Genomic DNA, 16,952 nt, shown 5'->3' with positions numbered 1-16,952 from the left:
GCTATAAGTAGCTCCTTAAAGTAAAATACATGAATAAAATTGATAGTGCCACAAAATAAAAAGTCTGGAAACGTTAATCGGTAGTATTTCACTTAAATTTGCAAGGAAAAATGTAAAAACCATTATTTATTTTAGTTTTTGCTGATAAATCACTTGCACCAACTATAGGTACACCGTTCCTATTATGGAGGCAAAATTTAACATTGGTTCCTATAGTGGCGCATCCCATTGAATTCTTATGAGACCCACCACTATAGGAACACTACCACCACTATAGGTGCAAAGGAGCAAAAAAATTAAGAAAATAATGGTTTTGAATAGGTTTTTCGTCAAATCCTGAAGATAAAACTGAATTAATGTTATCAATTAGTTATGATGCATCGCTTAAAAATGTCATTTGCAAGCTTTTCTGTCGAAAAAGTGCTAAATTGCCACTACCACCACTATTGGTACTTCCTCCACTAAGGGAGCTTTTACCCTAGCCGTTACCATGTTTTCCCTAGGACTGTGTCTGACGGGTTCTGAAAGGCATTTCTCCATGAACGCTTTGTGCTGGATTGCTACAGCGGTTTAGGTAGAAATGTGTTATGGAATATTTTTGAAAAAATAAATGAACGAAAGTTCTGCTGCGTCTTTAAATTCACTTGCAGAAAACTTGCAATAATCAAGATGAGCCGCGTTGATTTACGAATCAAAAATTGAGTGTTCATCCATCACTCAACTAGTCGATTCCACAGTAAAAAACGCAAATTTACCTTAATATTCTCCCGGATTTGCCGCGAATTCATTCCTAGGAATCGTGCGGATTGGGTGTGAAATAAAGTTTGCACACATTTTCATAAGAATTTCGTTGGTTAGTTGCTTTCAGTACACTATGTATTTGAATATGACTGCTTTCAGTGAGCAACGATTTATGCTCGGTGTGAAAAAATTGAAGCCACTGTTCATGTACAATTTTTGTTTGTGACGAACACAGCGTGTAGTGAGGAGGCAAACGAATGTCACCTCTCTTCTAATTATAGATGCCTGTTGTGGACGAATAGCAACACAAATGTTCTTCTAGCTAGGCAAAAATTGGCCGGTAAACAAGCATAGCTTGAAAAACCTATGCCTAGTTATAGTTAGCTTTCTTCGCAGTTGATACTTCTAGAGAAGTTTACTTAAATTTTGTTTTATGTTATAAACTTGATATTCTAAAATAATGAAAACAGTATTTTTTGCTTCTTATTCTCTAAATAGGTCTTTATCAATTTTACAGTATTACAAATTTGTTTTTTTATTTTATTTTTGTTGTCTTTAGTTATTTTTTTTTTGTATTTCATTGTCTTCTGCCACAGTATTTTTGTAATAACGTTGTTCGAAATTAACAGCATACAGATACCATGAACCAGTTTTTTTTCTTTGCTTTGCGTCTATGATCAGCTGCTTGCAGTAGATACAGGAAAAAGAGTAAATCCATGGGGTTGCGGTCTCTTCCGATGGATGACCAACCGGTTTATTTCAATGAAGAATAACGAACTTGCCACTACCCCCTATCCATCAAATATGCAATTATATGCTAATACAGAGCTTTCCCTATGCTTTTTTTTTCTTTTCTCGCAATTCCGCTTACAGAGCCACGAGTTCAGCAAGGAACCCTCGCTTCAGTGGGTTCTCAACTCGATCGAGGGCAACCTATCGGCGGTGGCCGGCGAGCAGTACCACAAGATCCGCTCGGCCCTGTGGTCCACGATCGAGGACGAGATCTCGCTCAACGACTGCGACATCTACAGCTACAATCCGGACCTGAACTCCGATCCGTTCGGGGAGCCGGGCTGCCTGTGGTCGTTCAACTACTTCTTCTACAACAAGAAGCTGAAGCGCATCGTCTTCTTCACCTGTCGGGCCATCAAGTGAGTATTTTTCGATTTGTTTGTCGGTATTTTACATGGCTGGTCATTATTTTGGAAGGTCATCTAGTAATAAGCTCTCGAGCTTGAGCATAATCGATGCCTTGTATGGCGTTTTCGCTGTGAGACAGTCAGACTAGACTAGACCGTTAATAGTCACATATACAACTTTAACTACGAAAGTTCAATATTTGACTTGTGTTCACCTAGACTAAAGCTAGATCATTATGCTGTATTATGTAACACACGTATCAGCTATCGATTGCTTTTGTTTTTCTTGAGCTTCACAAATAACTCGTGAAATCAAAGCTGATCATATCATTTATTTGATCATTTTTCAAATATGTAATTGTAATTTGTCTAATGCATTATAACATCAACATCAGATGTTTACCATTCTAACTAAGCAATGTAAGCTCTTAGTTACCAGTATCGTCCTACGCTGTTATTTCTCAGCGTTTTCTTGAGACAAAACAGATCGTGTGTTTTATCTTTTCCTGTTTGTCCAATTTGATTCGTTATCATTCCTCTCAACACACACAAGTTGTTTGGGTTTACTGTCTTCTTTGTGTGCTTTACTGCCACAGTAAAAGTATAGGTTTCGTCGTTTCCCGTCAAACCAATACAACAGACCAGAAATCGAAGAGCTGCTCAAAATACGCGGTCACGATGTCAGGTCAGATTTCAGCAGCCCAAAATATGAAAGATTAATCAAGTTCCTACCCCGTCCAAATCCGAGAGATTTACAAATAATATCAGCTGTACACAGTAGCCGGCATCCAACGCGACATTGAATTTGGTGCTGTGCTTCATAACGCAACACAATGAAAATTCAAGGCTCAACAACTTCATATTTACAAGCCGCTACCACCGGGGACAAGGAATAAACAAACCAGATGATGAACGAACGAGTGATTTAAAAATAGAACTACACGGCCAAGGCACAGAGTGAGAGAGAGTTCAGCACCCTAAAGCCCGGCTGACTGTGAATGGACAACGACGAAGACGAAATCTGTAACGAAATGTGCGTGAATTGATTTGTGCACGCTGATGGATATTACAGAATAGGTGATTTAATTCAATCCATTAGAACAAACATTTGATTAATAAAACAATAAAAAAATATACAACTAATAGCATTACATCAATGAATTCTTAATCCTGAATCTACTTGAAGATTATTGAGATTAAAGGAAGTTTTTGGATTGTAATAAAAAGGAATGTGTAATGAAAGTTTGAAACAATCATTCTGATTTTTAACAATCAATATTCTTCAATCAATTCTCATCAAAAGATGATGGGTGTGACCAATATTCAAGTCCTTTGTGCGTAATATTGTACTGAAGAAAACCATTTTTCTGGTTCTGAATCTAAATCTATTATTCCTACAATATCCATGGAAGATGTTTTCAACTTTTGAATAAGGTTTTGATAAGTTTTTTCTAACAAAACCTTAAATTAAACTTGCAAATTAATATGAAGAAGACTCATGTTAGTCGGCTAATTAAAGCTTCTTATTGTTAACAAATGAATGATAAAGCGGTAGACATTTTTGATGCCAAAAAGCAATTCACCAATCAAATTTGAATGAATTACAACGACCGTGTTGTTGGCTATATGGACCGGCTGAGGAGACCTACATAAAGCTATTGATAAACGAGAGGCGTAAGAGAAAGCTAGAGCACCAACCAGCGCACACGATCACAAACAGATTGCGGTGGAAGCCACTTGGTTTTGTTGTTGTGCGGCTTTCGGCATTATTTTCGTTCGTCCCCTCGGAACGCTGTTGTTGATGCGAAAATAAGGGCAGCATTTGTTTATTTGCGGTGAATTTATTTTTCTCTTATTCACAGTTAATTAAATTGAATTCATTAATGCTGATTGATCATACTACTTAAATGTTAAGAAACTGTCGAAGCCGTCATATTCTCTAGAGGTGAATGGGATCATATCGCTGCTTTTAAAAGAAGTAAAAATTAATCGCATAATTGTCCGATATGAAGAGCAAACCCATCAAATATGGGTCTGACATGCGATCATAGGCAGTACAGTCAGTCCTAGACAGCTGTTATGAGGGTTGCCGACGAGAAGGACGTTACCAAAGCACAGAGATTTGGGGCAAATACTGACTCTAAGACAAGATTGTCTAGCTCAGTGGTGCTCATCCTGCGGCCCGCGGATCGCATGCGGCCCTCCAAGCCTTAAGATGCGGCCCGCGGAGTACTTTGAGACGAATCGAAATTTTTGAACGATTATTTGAAATAACTCGTTAAATTTATTAAGAAATCAAACAAAAAAATGCTGATCAATTTTTACAGTGTTGAACACAAATTAAATGATAAATAAGCAAAAAGAACAATCCGTTCTGGTAAGATTCGAAATCGCAACTTCGGAATATTTCGGCATTTCAGCTAAATCACGAAGCCAGCTTATAGTTATTTACAAGTGGTACGAATCAAATGAAAGTTTGTTAAAAATGTAATCTTGAATCATTTAAAAATTAGTTGCAGTTTTTAAGCGCAGTCAATGCCACGCTAAGAAAATATTTCACATTTCGCCGTTTCGAAGAACATAAAAACACAAAGCACGAAGTTTTTGACAAAATTCCCAACAAATCTCAACTTGGTTGCCAAAATTGTTTAATTGTCACTGTTTGTTTAAATTTCTATTATAAGACTCACACATTTTTCGAAACAAAACTTACGAATCCAATTTGAAATGTCCAAGTGAAACTCCTGAACGAACTTAAAGAAAAAAATCTCAGCGAGATTCATAAAGCATCTCCTGTGCCCTTTTGGAGAGACTTTTGGATACATTTTTAGAGAAACTCCAGGAAACATTATTGGAGAAACATTTTAAGCCACTCTAAGCGAAATATGTGGAGAAACTCAAACCATCCTGGAGAAAAAAACCTGAAGAAACTCAATGAGAAAGTTGTGGCGATACTGCATGGAAATTATAGGAGCATCTCCTAGAAAAATGCTCTGGTGCCACTCTAACAGAAATTTCTTAAACAACTTTAGAATAAATTCCTCGAATAACAAAAAGAGAATTTTCAGGAGTAACTACAAACAAGATTCCAGGACCAACTGCATTAAGACACAAAAGATGCCTAGAACGCCTGAGGAAAATTTGAACAATAAATTTGAAGCAACTTATGCAGCAACTTTAGAAGATAATGTTGAAGAAACTTCCGGAAACAATTGATGAAATTCTAACTTTTGAAGAAATTTAATGATGGAGTATTTCATCAACTTTAGAAGAGACTTATGAAAAAAAAATACTAGAATCTTCAAGAAACTCATGGAAAATTGTGGGAAAAATCCGGAAGCTATTCTAGGAGAAATTCTTGGAAACGATTAATGAGGAATTCCTGACGTAACTTCAGGGCAGTTCCATAGGCAAATCTAAGAGGAGTTCTTGGAGGTGTTCCAAGAAAATTCTAGAAAAACTAAAAGAAACTTCAAGAAATTTCTCGAAAACCTTCTGGAGCAACTCCACAAAAAATTTCAGGAGAACGATGCTGGGTCATTAGGCCGAAGGTCATTAGGCCGAAGGCCATTAGGCCGAAGGCCATTAGGCCGAAGGTCATTAGGCCGAATGGTCATTAGGCCGAATGGTCATTAGGCCGAATGGTCATTAGGCCGAATGGTCATTAGGCCGAATGGTCATTAGGCCGAATGGTCATTAGGCCGAATGGTCATCAGGACGAATTGAAAGTTAGCCGTTGTTTTTACCTTTTCCAACAATTTTTGACAAAAACTAGTTTAACAATGGAACTAGAAAGAATAGCCTATGTTTTAAAGAAGGAAAAATTTATGAATTGAATATCAGCAGTTTCAGCGCCAAAAACTATTTCAGCAATGATACTAGAAAGAACAGCCTATATTTAAAAGAAGGAAAAATTCATGGGTAAAATATCAGTAGATTCAGCATCAATAAAGTATCTTCGTGTCTGTCACACGATACACACATGCAAAATGGTCATTTGCAGAGGAAGCTCTCAGTTAATAAGCTGAGAAGCAGGCTTTGTCTCAGTGGGGACGTAACGGCAAGAAGAAGACCCAATGACCATTCGGCCTGATGACCATTCGGCCTAATGACCATTCGGCCTAATGACCATTCGGCCTAATGGCCTTCGGCCTAATGACCTTCGGCCGAATGGCCTGACACCGCTTCAAGGCAATTCTAGGGGCTACTTCTAAATTGTTTGTTTGAATTTCAATTTGAAGCTCAAAAGGTTTTTCTCAACCAAACTTATGAATCTAAAATGAACCCCACGAAGGGCAATACATTATAAAGTTTGACCCTTACGCAAGTTCTTAACAGTTCAGATTTTTAATAAATATGCTTCGGAATTGTTCTTTTTGTTGTTTTTGTGCATTGATGTTTTATGCGGCCCGCAGGTCGATCCCGAATTGCAAATTTGGTTCGCGGTATCCTCCAGCCTGAGCACCATCACAATCCACAGGCAAAAAAAAACTAAATAATCATTCATTCAAAAACACAAAAGTAACAATTTTATGTACGATATGGTTTCCAGACGGTTACTTCGCAACTTTTGCGTTTCAGGAATCCCTGGTCAACCAACTGGGATCTCTACTGATTTGCTTGCGGCTAAAGTTCATTGATACTCACCATACATTGACATTCCAAGTGATTTAGACGATGTCGTTGATACTACAACAGCTTTCATCATGGAAGCTTTTGAAGAAGCTTGCCCGACTAGAAAATTGTAACAAAAATAAAATATAATCCTGACAAACTATGATATTCATAACTCATTGTGATATAATCATGTTCAACATCCTTGGTGTTTTCAAAATACCATAACTCAATTATATCGCATTTGGTTACAAATATTGTATCAAATTTTGATAGAAACTAGTAATCCTGAGGCTAAAATTCATATCACATTTTGTTATAATTTTGATATGATTATAACAAAATAGGTTATAATCTTGATTAGACTAGTGTACTTTTTGTTACAATTTTAGTTCCTGCATCTAGTTTATGACAGTAAGTTATAATAAAAATATTATAACATCATAACACAATATGATATAAACTTGATATAATTTTCTAGTCGGGTGCCCTCTGTGGTCTGTGAAGGCCACACGAGGAACTCCTTTGTGGAACTATGATCTGACAGCTCAGGAAGCAATGTAGAAGGAATTGGAACAGACAACGCTCGGCTGGATAGGAGGCTTTCAGGTCAGCTCGTAAGGCCTATCAGAAAGCTCTTCGATTCGCTGAACAAATTGACTGGAAAAAATTTGTACACATGTTTCCAATTTGAGTGAAGTCAGTCGGTTGAATAACATCCTTGCGCAACCTAAGGATTTCCGAGTAGACGAACTTCATTTGCCCAGTGGCCATCTCTAATGAGGAAGTTCTTGAATGTTTATTCAGTACACACTTCCATTCGGATGAATCTGATGTCTTTTCTTGTAGTTGTGATTATGGGATTCGGATCGGATCGGAGTATTATACATTTAGAATCGATTGAGTGGGCACTAAATAGCTTTGCTGCTTTCACATCCCCTGGAGTTATCCTGTTTTGTTTCAGATGGAATTTGATTATTTTAAACATGTTTTGTAACAAAACTACTAGGTAGTTTGCAATTGGCGATCGAAGGTGAGGTTAGGTAACGAAAAAATTTCAACTTTGGATGCAAAAATAACATATTTCCGGTCAACACTTTGTATGAAAGTTGTCAGAATCTGCAATAATTTTACTTTTCTTCCATTTGCATCATGACTGAGTAATTTAGTCTAGGGTTCGTAATTAACTGTTTTAGAGAAGCGCCACCTACGCAATTTAGCTTTGCGTTTGGTCGTCAATTAGGCTGACACAAATTTCGATATTCTCTTATGTCAACCAGTTTTTTTTTCAGGATTCTACATTTTGAATTTTAAAGTGGATACGAATAAATTCCAAATAAACATTCTCGAAGGTCAAGCTGGTGCTGGTGTCTACTCTCGTGAACTAAGGCTACATCAGTTTTACCCACTTGGTAGACACTGCACCGTTTTTCAGGCCGAAATCTTTGCTCTTATGTGCGACGTGCAATCAGCACTTCAGCAATACGTAATGGCGAATCACATGGCGACAGTGAAGAGAATTGTCAGACAAAAGAGGCACAAAACAAGCAACAAAGAAGGTGCGACGATTACTCTTTATCCCTACTGGTAACAGATAATGACATGATCTCGAAATTTTTTGTTGCAGACAAAACGGAAGCTGAATTTGTTGCGTACTTTTCAACTCGTGAATAATCAATTATTGCTAAGGGGTCGTCCATAAATGACGTAGCTTTTTAGGGGGGAGGGGGGTGTTGTGATTTTGTGACGAAGTGTGACGATAGGGGGGTTGGGGTTTATGATATGCTACGTAGCTTTCTACTAAGCCTATTGAAAAAAAGTATTTCGTAATTAATGAATTTTTATTTGCATTAACCCTCGAGCGGTTGCGTCTTCGACTACCTGCAACGACGCCTCGCTCACGTTGTGTATCACAAGCATGCATTTTTCATGGTGCGTGTACTCAGTACACGACGCGACTGCTCCCGGCTTAAGTATCATTATCCAGTAAATCAAAAAAAAATATTTTGCATGATTTTTTCCATTCACATTATTGTAAATAACAAATAATAAACGTAAATGCCAGCTTCCTTTCATAGGACATGCAGCTATCGGACGCAACAACTGTATCTGAGAAAATGGTTTTGAAATCCTGCGTATTATTCTTTACGTATTGTGTATACAGGAAAATTTCAATAGTTTTCTGCTTGCTATAGGGCACTGCACACTGCTGAGGTAGCGAAAGGTAAAAAATCTTAGTTTTGGCATTATGGCATTATTTGAGGAGTTCCTTATATAGTTTTTACAGGACTTTCTCGAAAAATTCCTCCATTATTTTTTTATGGAGCTTCACTAGCAGCTTTGTAAGGAATTTCTCATGGTGTTCTTTATAGGTTTCCCCAACAGAATAACATTTCCACAGGAATTCCCACTGGGAATTCCAGAAAAAAAAACTCCTGAAAACATTCCAAAAGAATTTGGAGGAATCTCAGAAGGAATTCCTAAAGGAACTTCCAGAAGAATTTCAGAAGGAACTCTTGGAGGAATCTTGAAAATAAATCATAGAGAAATTCAAAAAGAAATCCCGTTCCTGGAGCAATTCCAGATGGAAGTTTTGGAGAAATCTTGAATAAACTCCTAGAAGAATCCCAGAAGGAGCTATTGGTAGAGTCTTAGAAGGAACTCCTGGTTCAATTTTTGTAGAAATCATGGATGAAATTTTTGATGGAATCCCGGAAGTAATTTCAGAAGGAATCCCAAAAATAACTTTTGTGTAATCCCGGAAGATATTCAGATAGAATCCCTGGTGAAATCTGAGAAGGAAATCCTGGAGGAATTCCTGAAGGAACTATAGGAGGAATGCCACAAAAGTTCAGCTTATTGGACACAGTGGCTTAATTTCCCCAACAGGGGAGTAAGAAAAAATGGGAGGAATCCGTAAAGGTATTCCTCACGGAATTCTAAGAGATCCTGGAGGAATCCTGGAAGGAGTGAATGGAGGGATACCGGAAAAAGTTCCCGGAGGAATCCCGGGAAAAAAATCATGGGTAAATCCTGGAAGAATGTTCTCGAGGAATCCCAGAAGAATCCAGGAAGGAATTCCTGAAGGAATCTGAAAAAAAGACTCCTTGAGGAATCCCAGAAGCAACTCCTGGAGGGGTTTTGAAGAATGCCGGGGGAGTTTCTTGCAGAGGTCTCGGAATGAATATCTAAGGGAATTCCTGGAGGAATCCCGAAAGGAACTTCGTTAGAAAACCCAAAAAGAGGATCTGATGGAACCTCAAAAGAAATTCCGGTTAAAATCCCTGAAGAGATGTCCGAAGAAACTGCCGGTGAAAGAGAGGAGAAGAAAACTTTGAAAGAACTCCTGAAGGAAATCATGGATAAACTAAGAAAAAACTCTAAAAAACTCCCGGAAAAATCTCAGACGGAACTTTTGGTGGAATCTAAAAAGAAACTCCGGAAGGAATTCTTGGAGGGATCTCTGAAAGAAGTGATGGAGGAATTGAAAAGGTAGAAATTCTTAACAATGGGAATCCCAAAGGAAGCTCCTTGAGGAATTCCAGAATCAACTTCTAAAATAATTTTAGAAGAAACTCATGCAGGGTCCCTCAAATATCATGGTGTATTTATTGCAAACGAAACCAATATGATATTCCTAACAGATTACAGTTTACAGATTGCAATACAAATTAACTGTATTGGGAGCTTCAACTTCCTGTTCTGCGGCATCAAGCAGAACGATGGGTGGTTTATTGAGTCATTAGTTTTGGTGATAATCTCTACTGGTTGCACCTAGTCTTGATGTCGGCGATCCGAATCTGGTAATCGACAATGTTTTCTTGCTTTTGTTGTTTTTTTCATAATATTCGTTAAACATACAAGTTAAAATTGAAATCCGAACATAGTTTCAATTTTTTTTTTTGCTTTTTGAAGTGAAAATTTTGTTGAAGGGAGGGGGGGGGGTTGTTCAACAAGCTACGTCATTTATAGGGGGGGGGGGGGGGTATCCGAATTTGTGACGAAATGCTACGAGGGGGGAGGGGGGTATTAAAAATTGCTTGAAAAAAGCTACGTCATTTATGGACGCCCCCTAACCCAAAGTCGAAACTGTTTGATAATAGAGCTTCACCAGAGTTGCAGTGTTTACCGACTCGAAGTTACCGTTCGAAAATCGCAATGCAAGGCTTAAAAATCTCTAAACTCGTGGTGTACGATGTTAATCCCATTATTTTCAAGTTGGGACAAACTTATGTCGCATGGGTTTGTTTGTCGCAACAAATACAGGTTGCGACATTGTCATTATTGTTGCGCGATGGTTGAATTTTGATTCACTGCATGGCGATTATTCAGCAGGCTGATCAGGGTGTCTACTCAATTATGAAAATGAAATTCCCTGATATTTCCAGGATTTTTCCAGGTTTTTGAAAATAATTCCAGGTTTAACAAGTCGTCTAAACTAAACATATTTTCAGATTTCTAGAAATTCGAGGAAACGCAACTTTTTTGGAAAATTTTAGTTCCAACTCATTTTTTTCATTTATTTAGTTCACATCAAATTCATGATTGATTCATGATTCATGATTGGTTCCCTTATTAAGCATGTGGCTCCCATTTTCATCCTACGAAAAACAAAGGATTGAAGCGCTGTTTGTTTTGTTTTTTATTTTTGTATTTTTTGTTAGAAGTGAGCACCCATGAAAACAAAAAGAACGGAATCAATCGGTGCCGAAATCGCTTGTTTTCGAGTAGGATGAATATGGGAGCGTGAGATTACTGATGGCACACATACCCTAATACTGAATCAACAATTTGCCGCCATAATACTCGATTTGCAGCTGCAGCTCTCCATCCTCGATCACGCCCAACACTCGCCAGATCACGCTCCACCTGGTCCGCCCATCGTGCTCTCTGCGCTCCACGCCTTCTTGTACCAACCGGATGGTTAGCAAACACCAACTATGCAGGGTTGTTGTCCGGCATTCTTGCAACATGCCCTGCCCACCGTATCCTTCCAGCTTTGGCCACTTTCTGGATACTGTGTTCGCCGTAAAGTGCAGCGAGCTCGTGGTTCATCCTTCTCCGCCACACACCGTTCTCCTGCACACCGCCGAAGATCGTCCTTAGCACCCGTCGCTCGAAAACTCCGAGTGCTTGCAGGTCCTCCTCGAGCATCGTCCATGTCTCGTGTCCGTAGAGAACCACCGGTCTTATTAACGTCTTGTACATGGTACATTTGGTGCGGGGGTGAATCTTTTTTGACCGCAGTTTCTTCTGGAGCCCATAGTAGGCACGACTTCCACTGATGATGCGCCTTCGTATTTCACGGCTCACGTTATTGTCAGCCGTTAGCAAGGAACCGAGGTAGACGAATTCTTCTACCACCTCGAAAGTATCCCCGTCTATCGTAACATTGCTGCCAAGGCTTGTCCTGTCTCGCTCAGTCCCACCTACCAGCATGTACTTTGTCTTAGCCGCATTCACCACCAGTCCGACCTTTGCTGCTTCACGTTTCAGGCGGGTGTACTGTTCTGCCACCGTTCCAAATGTTCTGGCAATAATATCCATGTCATCCGCAAAACAGACAAATTGGCTGGATTTCGTGAAGATCGTACCCCGGCTGTTGAGCCCGGCTCGTCGCATAACACCTTCCAGGGCGATGTTGAATAGTAGGCAGGAAAGTCCATCACCTTGTCGTAGTCCCCGTCGAGATTCAAATGAACTGGATAGTTCACCCGAAATCCTTACGCTGTTCTGCACACCGTCCATCGTTGCTCTTATCAGTCTAGTCAGCTTCCCGGGAAAGCTGTTCTCGTCCATAATTTTCCATAGCTCTGTGCGGTCGATACTGTCGTATGCCGCTTTGAAGTCGATGAACAGGTGATGCGTTGGGACCTGGTATTCACGGCATTTCTGGAGGATTTGCCGTACGGTGAAGATCTGGTCCGTTGTCGACCGGCCGTCGATGAAACCGGCTTGGTAACTTCCCACGAACTCATTTACTTTAGGTAAAAGACGACGGAAGATGATCTGGGATAGCACTTTGTAGGCGGCATTCAAAATGGTGATCGCTCGAAAGTTCTCACACATTAACTTGTCGCCTTTCTTGTGGATGGGACAGATTATCCCTTCCTTCCACTCCTCCGGTAGCTGTTCGGTTTCCCAGATCTTGACTACTAACTGGTGCAGACAGGTGGCCAACTTTTCCGGGCCCATCTTGATGAGTTCCGCTGCGATACCGTCCTTACCAGCCGCTTTGTTGTTTTTGAGCTGGTGGATGGCATCCTTAACTTCCCTCAGCGTGGGAGTTGGTTCGTTCCCGTCCTCTGCTGCACCAACATAGTCATTTCCTCCGCTGCCTTGGTCCTCCGTGCCTACATTCTCTTCGCCATTCAGGTGCTCGTCGAAGTGCTGCTTCCACCTTTCGATCACCTCACGTTTGTCCGTCAGGAGGCTCCCTTCCTTATCCCTGCATATTTCGGCTTGCGGCACGTAGCCTTTGCGGGATGCGTTGAGCTTCTGGTAGAACTTGCGTGTTTCCTGTGAACGGCACAGCAGTTACATTTTCTCGCACTCCGCTTCTTCCAGGCGGCGCTTTTTCTCCCGGAAGAGACGGATCTGCTGCTTCCGCTTCTGTCTGTATCGCTCCACATTCTGTCGGGTTCCATGCTGCAGCATTACCGCCCGCGCTGCATCCTTCTCCTCCAGAACCGCTCTGCACTCCTCGTCGAACCAATCGTTTCGTCGACTCCGTTCTACGTACCCGATAGTGCTCTCGGCTGCGTTGTTGATGGCTGCTTTCATTGTACTCCAGCAGTCCTCTAGAGGGACCACATCGAGCACACCCTCGTCCGGCAACGCTGCCTCGAGATTCTGCGCGTATGCGGTGGCGACATCCGGTTGCTTCAGTCGCTCTAGATCGTACCGGGGCGGCCGCCGGTAATGTACGTTGTTAATAACGGAGAGTTTTGGGCGCAGTTTAACCATCACCAGGTAGTGATCGGAGTCGATATTAGCGCCACGATAGGTCCTGACGTCGATAATGTCGGAGAAGTGCCGTCCATCAATCAGAACGTGGTCGATTTGCGATTCCGTTTGTTGTGGTGATCTCCAGGCGTAACGATACGGGAGGCTGTGCTGGAAGAAGGTGCTACGAATGGCCATGTTCTTGGAGGCGGCGAAATCGATGAGGCGTAGGCCATTTTCGTTCGTCAGCTGGTGGGCGCTGAACTTTCCAATCGTCGGTCTGAATTCCTCCTCCTGGCCTACCTGAGCGTTTAGATCCCCTATGATGATCTTGACGTCGTGGTTTGGGCAGCGGTCGTACTCGCGTTCGAGCTGCGCGTAAAATGCGTCTTTGTCATCATCAGTGCTTCCGGAGTGTGGGCTGTGCACGTTTATAATGCTAATGTTGAAGAATCGGCCCTTGATCCTCAACCTGCACATTCTTTCGTCGATCGGCCACCAACCGATCACGCGCCTCTGCATGTCGCCCATCACTATAAAAGCTGTTCCCAGCTCACGTGTGTTGTCGCAACTCTGGTAGATGGTATGATTACCTCTAAACGTTCGCACCATAGATCCTGTCCAACACACCTCCTGCAGCGCTCCGATTCCGAACCCGCGGTCCTTCAGTATATCGGCGAGTATACGGGTGCTTCAGATGAAGTTGAGAGATCTGCAGTTCCACGTACCGAGCTTCCAATCGCAAGTCCCTTTTCGTCGCTGTGGTCGTCGCCATTGGTATCGGTTCGCATTCTTCTCTTGTTGATTTTCCGGTGCTAGTCTTTTTTACGGCTGGCTCGCAGGGCCTGACACCAACCCACTAACCCAGGGAGCTGGGCTTATCTTCCCGGAAGCTACGGGTTCTGCATTGGCATTTCCTCCAACTACAGTGCTAAATAGCTAGGCTCGAGCGCCAGTCTTCGCCGGGGGTGGTGTTTTTAATGGGCTCCCAGGAGATAATATTTTACCTGAGCTTCCACCCCCGAGTGGAACTCGGAACGGGTTCCAACTATAATGACATTTAAGGAGAACATTCAACCAGCATTAAGGACGGAAGCACGAGATGACTTTCTGATGGAATCCTTAATACAATCCTGGCGATACTTTAGGAGAATTTTCTGCATAATTTGTTGAATATTTTGTTCGTGAATTTATGAAGGAATTTAGCAAGGAAGACAAAAAGAAATTATACACTACCTATATTTTTATAAAAAGTAAGCTTGGTCGTTCCAGCAGAAAATCTTTCGAGTAGTTCCTATGTAAACTTTCTTAAATATTGTCGGACATTTTAAAAATGGCAGCTAACGCTTTTAAACTAATCCTCAAAGAAACCCTTCACGCATAGCTTCAGTTATTACACACGAAGACCTTCGTATTTCGCTAGATTCTTCTCTCCAGCGATTCCTCCTTTTATAGAAATTGCTAGCAACAATGTGAGATATGTTTACAGGACTTCAGGCAGAAAATCCTTTCAGAGCTTCAAAAGAATTGACTTCAAATAATACTGCCAGTTACAATTGCAAATTTTAAAAATGTTCACATAAATTCAACTAGAGGATTTTCTTAATTCCTTCCTTCATTTTAATTCTTTTCTCCACAACAAATTTGAGCGATTACTTTACCTTAAAAACATCGTTTTACCAAAAGTATATGAACAAACATTGTTACAGATGGACTACTTTCAAAATTAATAGAAAAAAAATGTAATTCGATAGTTCTGGTTTTCAATAGTTTCACTCTTGAAATAAGTAATTGACAATTAGAATACACTAATGAGTTGGTAACCATGTTCCAAAAGTATTACATTATGTTCATCGAAAATAGTTTCTCTCGAGTTCGTTAAAATATGTGGAGCTCAGAAGCAACTCTGGGAAAGAGAGAGTTGAACATTCTTTCAAACATTGTTAAGAATTATTTATAAGTTGTTCCAAAAACGTTTCAGAAATGGTCAGAAAAATATTTAAAAATTCTTCCAGAAATCATCTAGTTAATTTCACTAAAAATACTAACATCGCATCCGCCAGAAGTTCCAAATGATCAATAATATTTTGCAGTAGTTTCAGGAACTATACGCTCAAAATGTATCTTTAAGGTCCTTTAGGAATTTTCCAACATCTACAGGCGATTGCGAATTTGTTAGGCAAACCTCAATAAATTCTGAAGGACAGTAAGCTCATTCACATGTAAATAAAGAAAAATAGCCTATACAATTTAAGTCACTAAACCAATATTTAACGCTGCAATAGATTAAAAGATTTGAGAATTCAAAATCCTAACAATAAAAGCATATCGACTCAGCTTTACGAAAAAGGTAAAACATAAAATAGAAGATTACTGTGAAAAAAGTACAAGTTAGTCAGATTATCAGATACATCTGATAAATAATATTTAACGAGTGGGTAGTTAATAGCGGCGCAGCCGAAATTTTTATTCGCTTTGAGGCATTTCTAACTGAAAATTTGTATTCAAATGATAAACACAGAAATTCCCTGATTGTCACCAGAATTCCCTGACAATTCCAGGATTTTTCCAGGTCGAGTAAAATTCCCTGATAATTCCAGGTTTTCCAGGTTTTTCCAGGTAGTAGACACCCTGCTGATTCATTTGTGTGTGATAGCTGTGAATCCGATTATGGAACGCGGTATCATTTAATATGTAACCGTCTGGTTTTTGCACAACTGCGTTTCCGAATACTCGGTTGACGTGAAACTGACTTCAGAAACCTCAATCTTCAGGACGTTTTGTTGTTCTTAACCCGCTGTAGTAAGAAGCTATAGGCTCTCTATGCCTATGAGTTATTACAGTTCCTTTCATCAAGGCGTTGTTTAAACCCATTTGGGTACGGATTACTGTCCTTTCCTTGCCTAGGATGACGATCCTATTCCCTTACATGTCGTTTACCCCATTACTTCCTTTATTCCTTTATATCTCTCTCTGGTAGATGATGAGTAGGCTCGTAATCATGGCGTTGGCACACATTTCCCCTATGGAGGAAAACATATACGGAGCCGACCTACTAATACCTGAATAATTTTTGATTAAGTACTTTTTCGAAAACGTTTTACATATTACATATAAAGAAATAGTCATTCAAAATCGTTGTAAGGAAAGAGTTGATTACTTGTAATGCATCTCTGATGTTCTGCAAGCATTGATAATGACAATACAAATTATAGAAGTATATAGTCGATTCAATCATTTATCAGAATTCTCTTAATGAATGACTGTCTAGTGTGTATGCAGACTCATCCAGAATCAAAATTTCCTCTTAAAAGTGCCGGTAGTGTTTGTGACATAGGACCAAATAAGCTCAGAAAAAAATCTTCTAATATTACAGCACATGTTTGCAAGGCTTATGTCATAAACTCTTCTGAGAAATCAATCTGTCAAAAATGACTCCAAAACTATTGCAACGCCATGCATGCCTTAATGGCTTAATCATCACTTATGTCGAATTCGTTTATTTGCACCGCC

The 16,952-nt window shown here is 40.1% G+C and overlaps 1 protein-coding gene across 1 annotated transcript in view; it reads left to right on the top strand.

Annotated features, from left to right (window-relative positions):
- The window catches only part of LOC109430169 (repressor of RNA polymerase III transcription MAF1 homolog), a 52,980-nt gene that overhangs the window by 25,915 nt on the left and 10,113 nt on the right, over nt 1-16,952 (top strand). The window contains exon 3 of the mRNA XM_019706214.3: nt 1,615-1,892. Coding sequence (XP_019561759.1) covers nt 1,615-1,892 — 278 coding nt within the window. The remainder of the gene's footprint in view (nt 1-1,614; nt 1,893-16,952) is intronic.

This window comes from Aedes albopictus, chromosome 2, assembly GCF_035046485.1.
Source record: "Aedes albopictus strain Foshan chromosome 2, AalbF5, whole genome shotgun sequence".
In the NCBI taxonomy this organism is placed as follows: domain Eukaryota; kingdom Metazoa; phylum Arthropoda; class Insecta; order Diptera; family Culicidae; genus Aedes; species Aedes albopictus.
The sequence above is the reverse complement of the archived record's forward strand: the minus strand, read 5'-3'. Positions and strand labels throughout refer to the sequence as shown.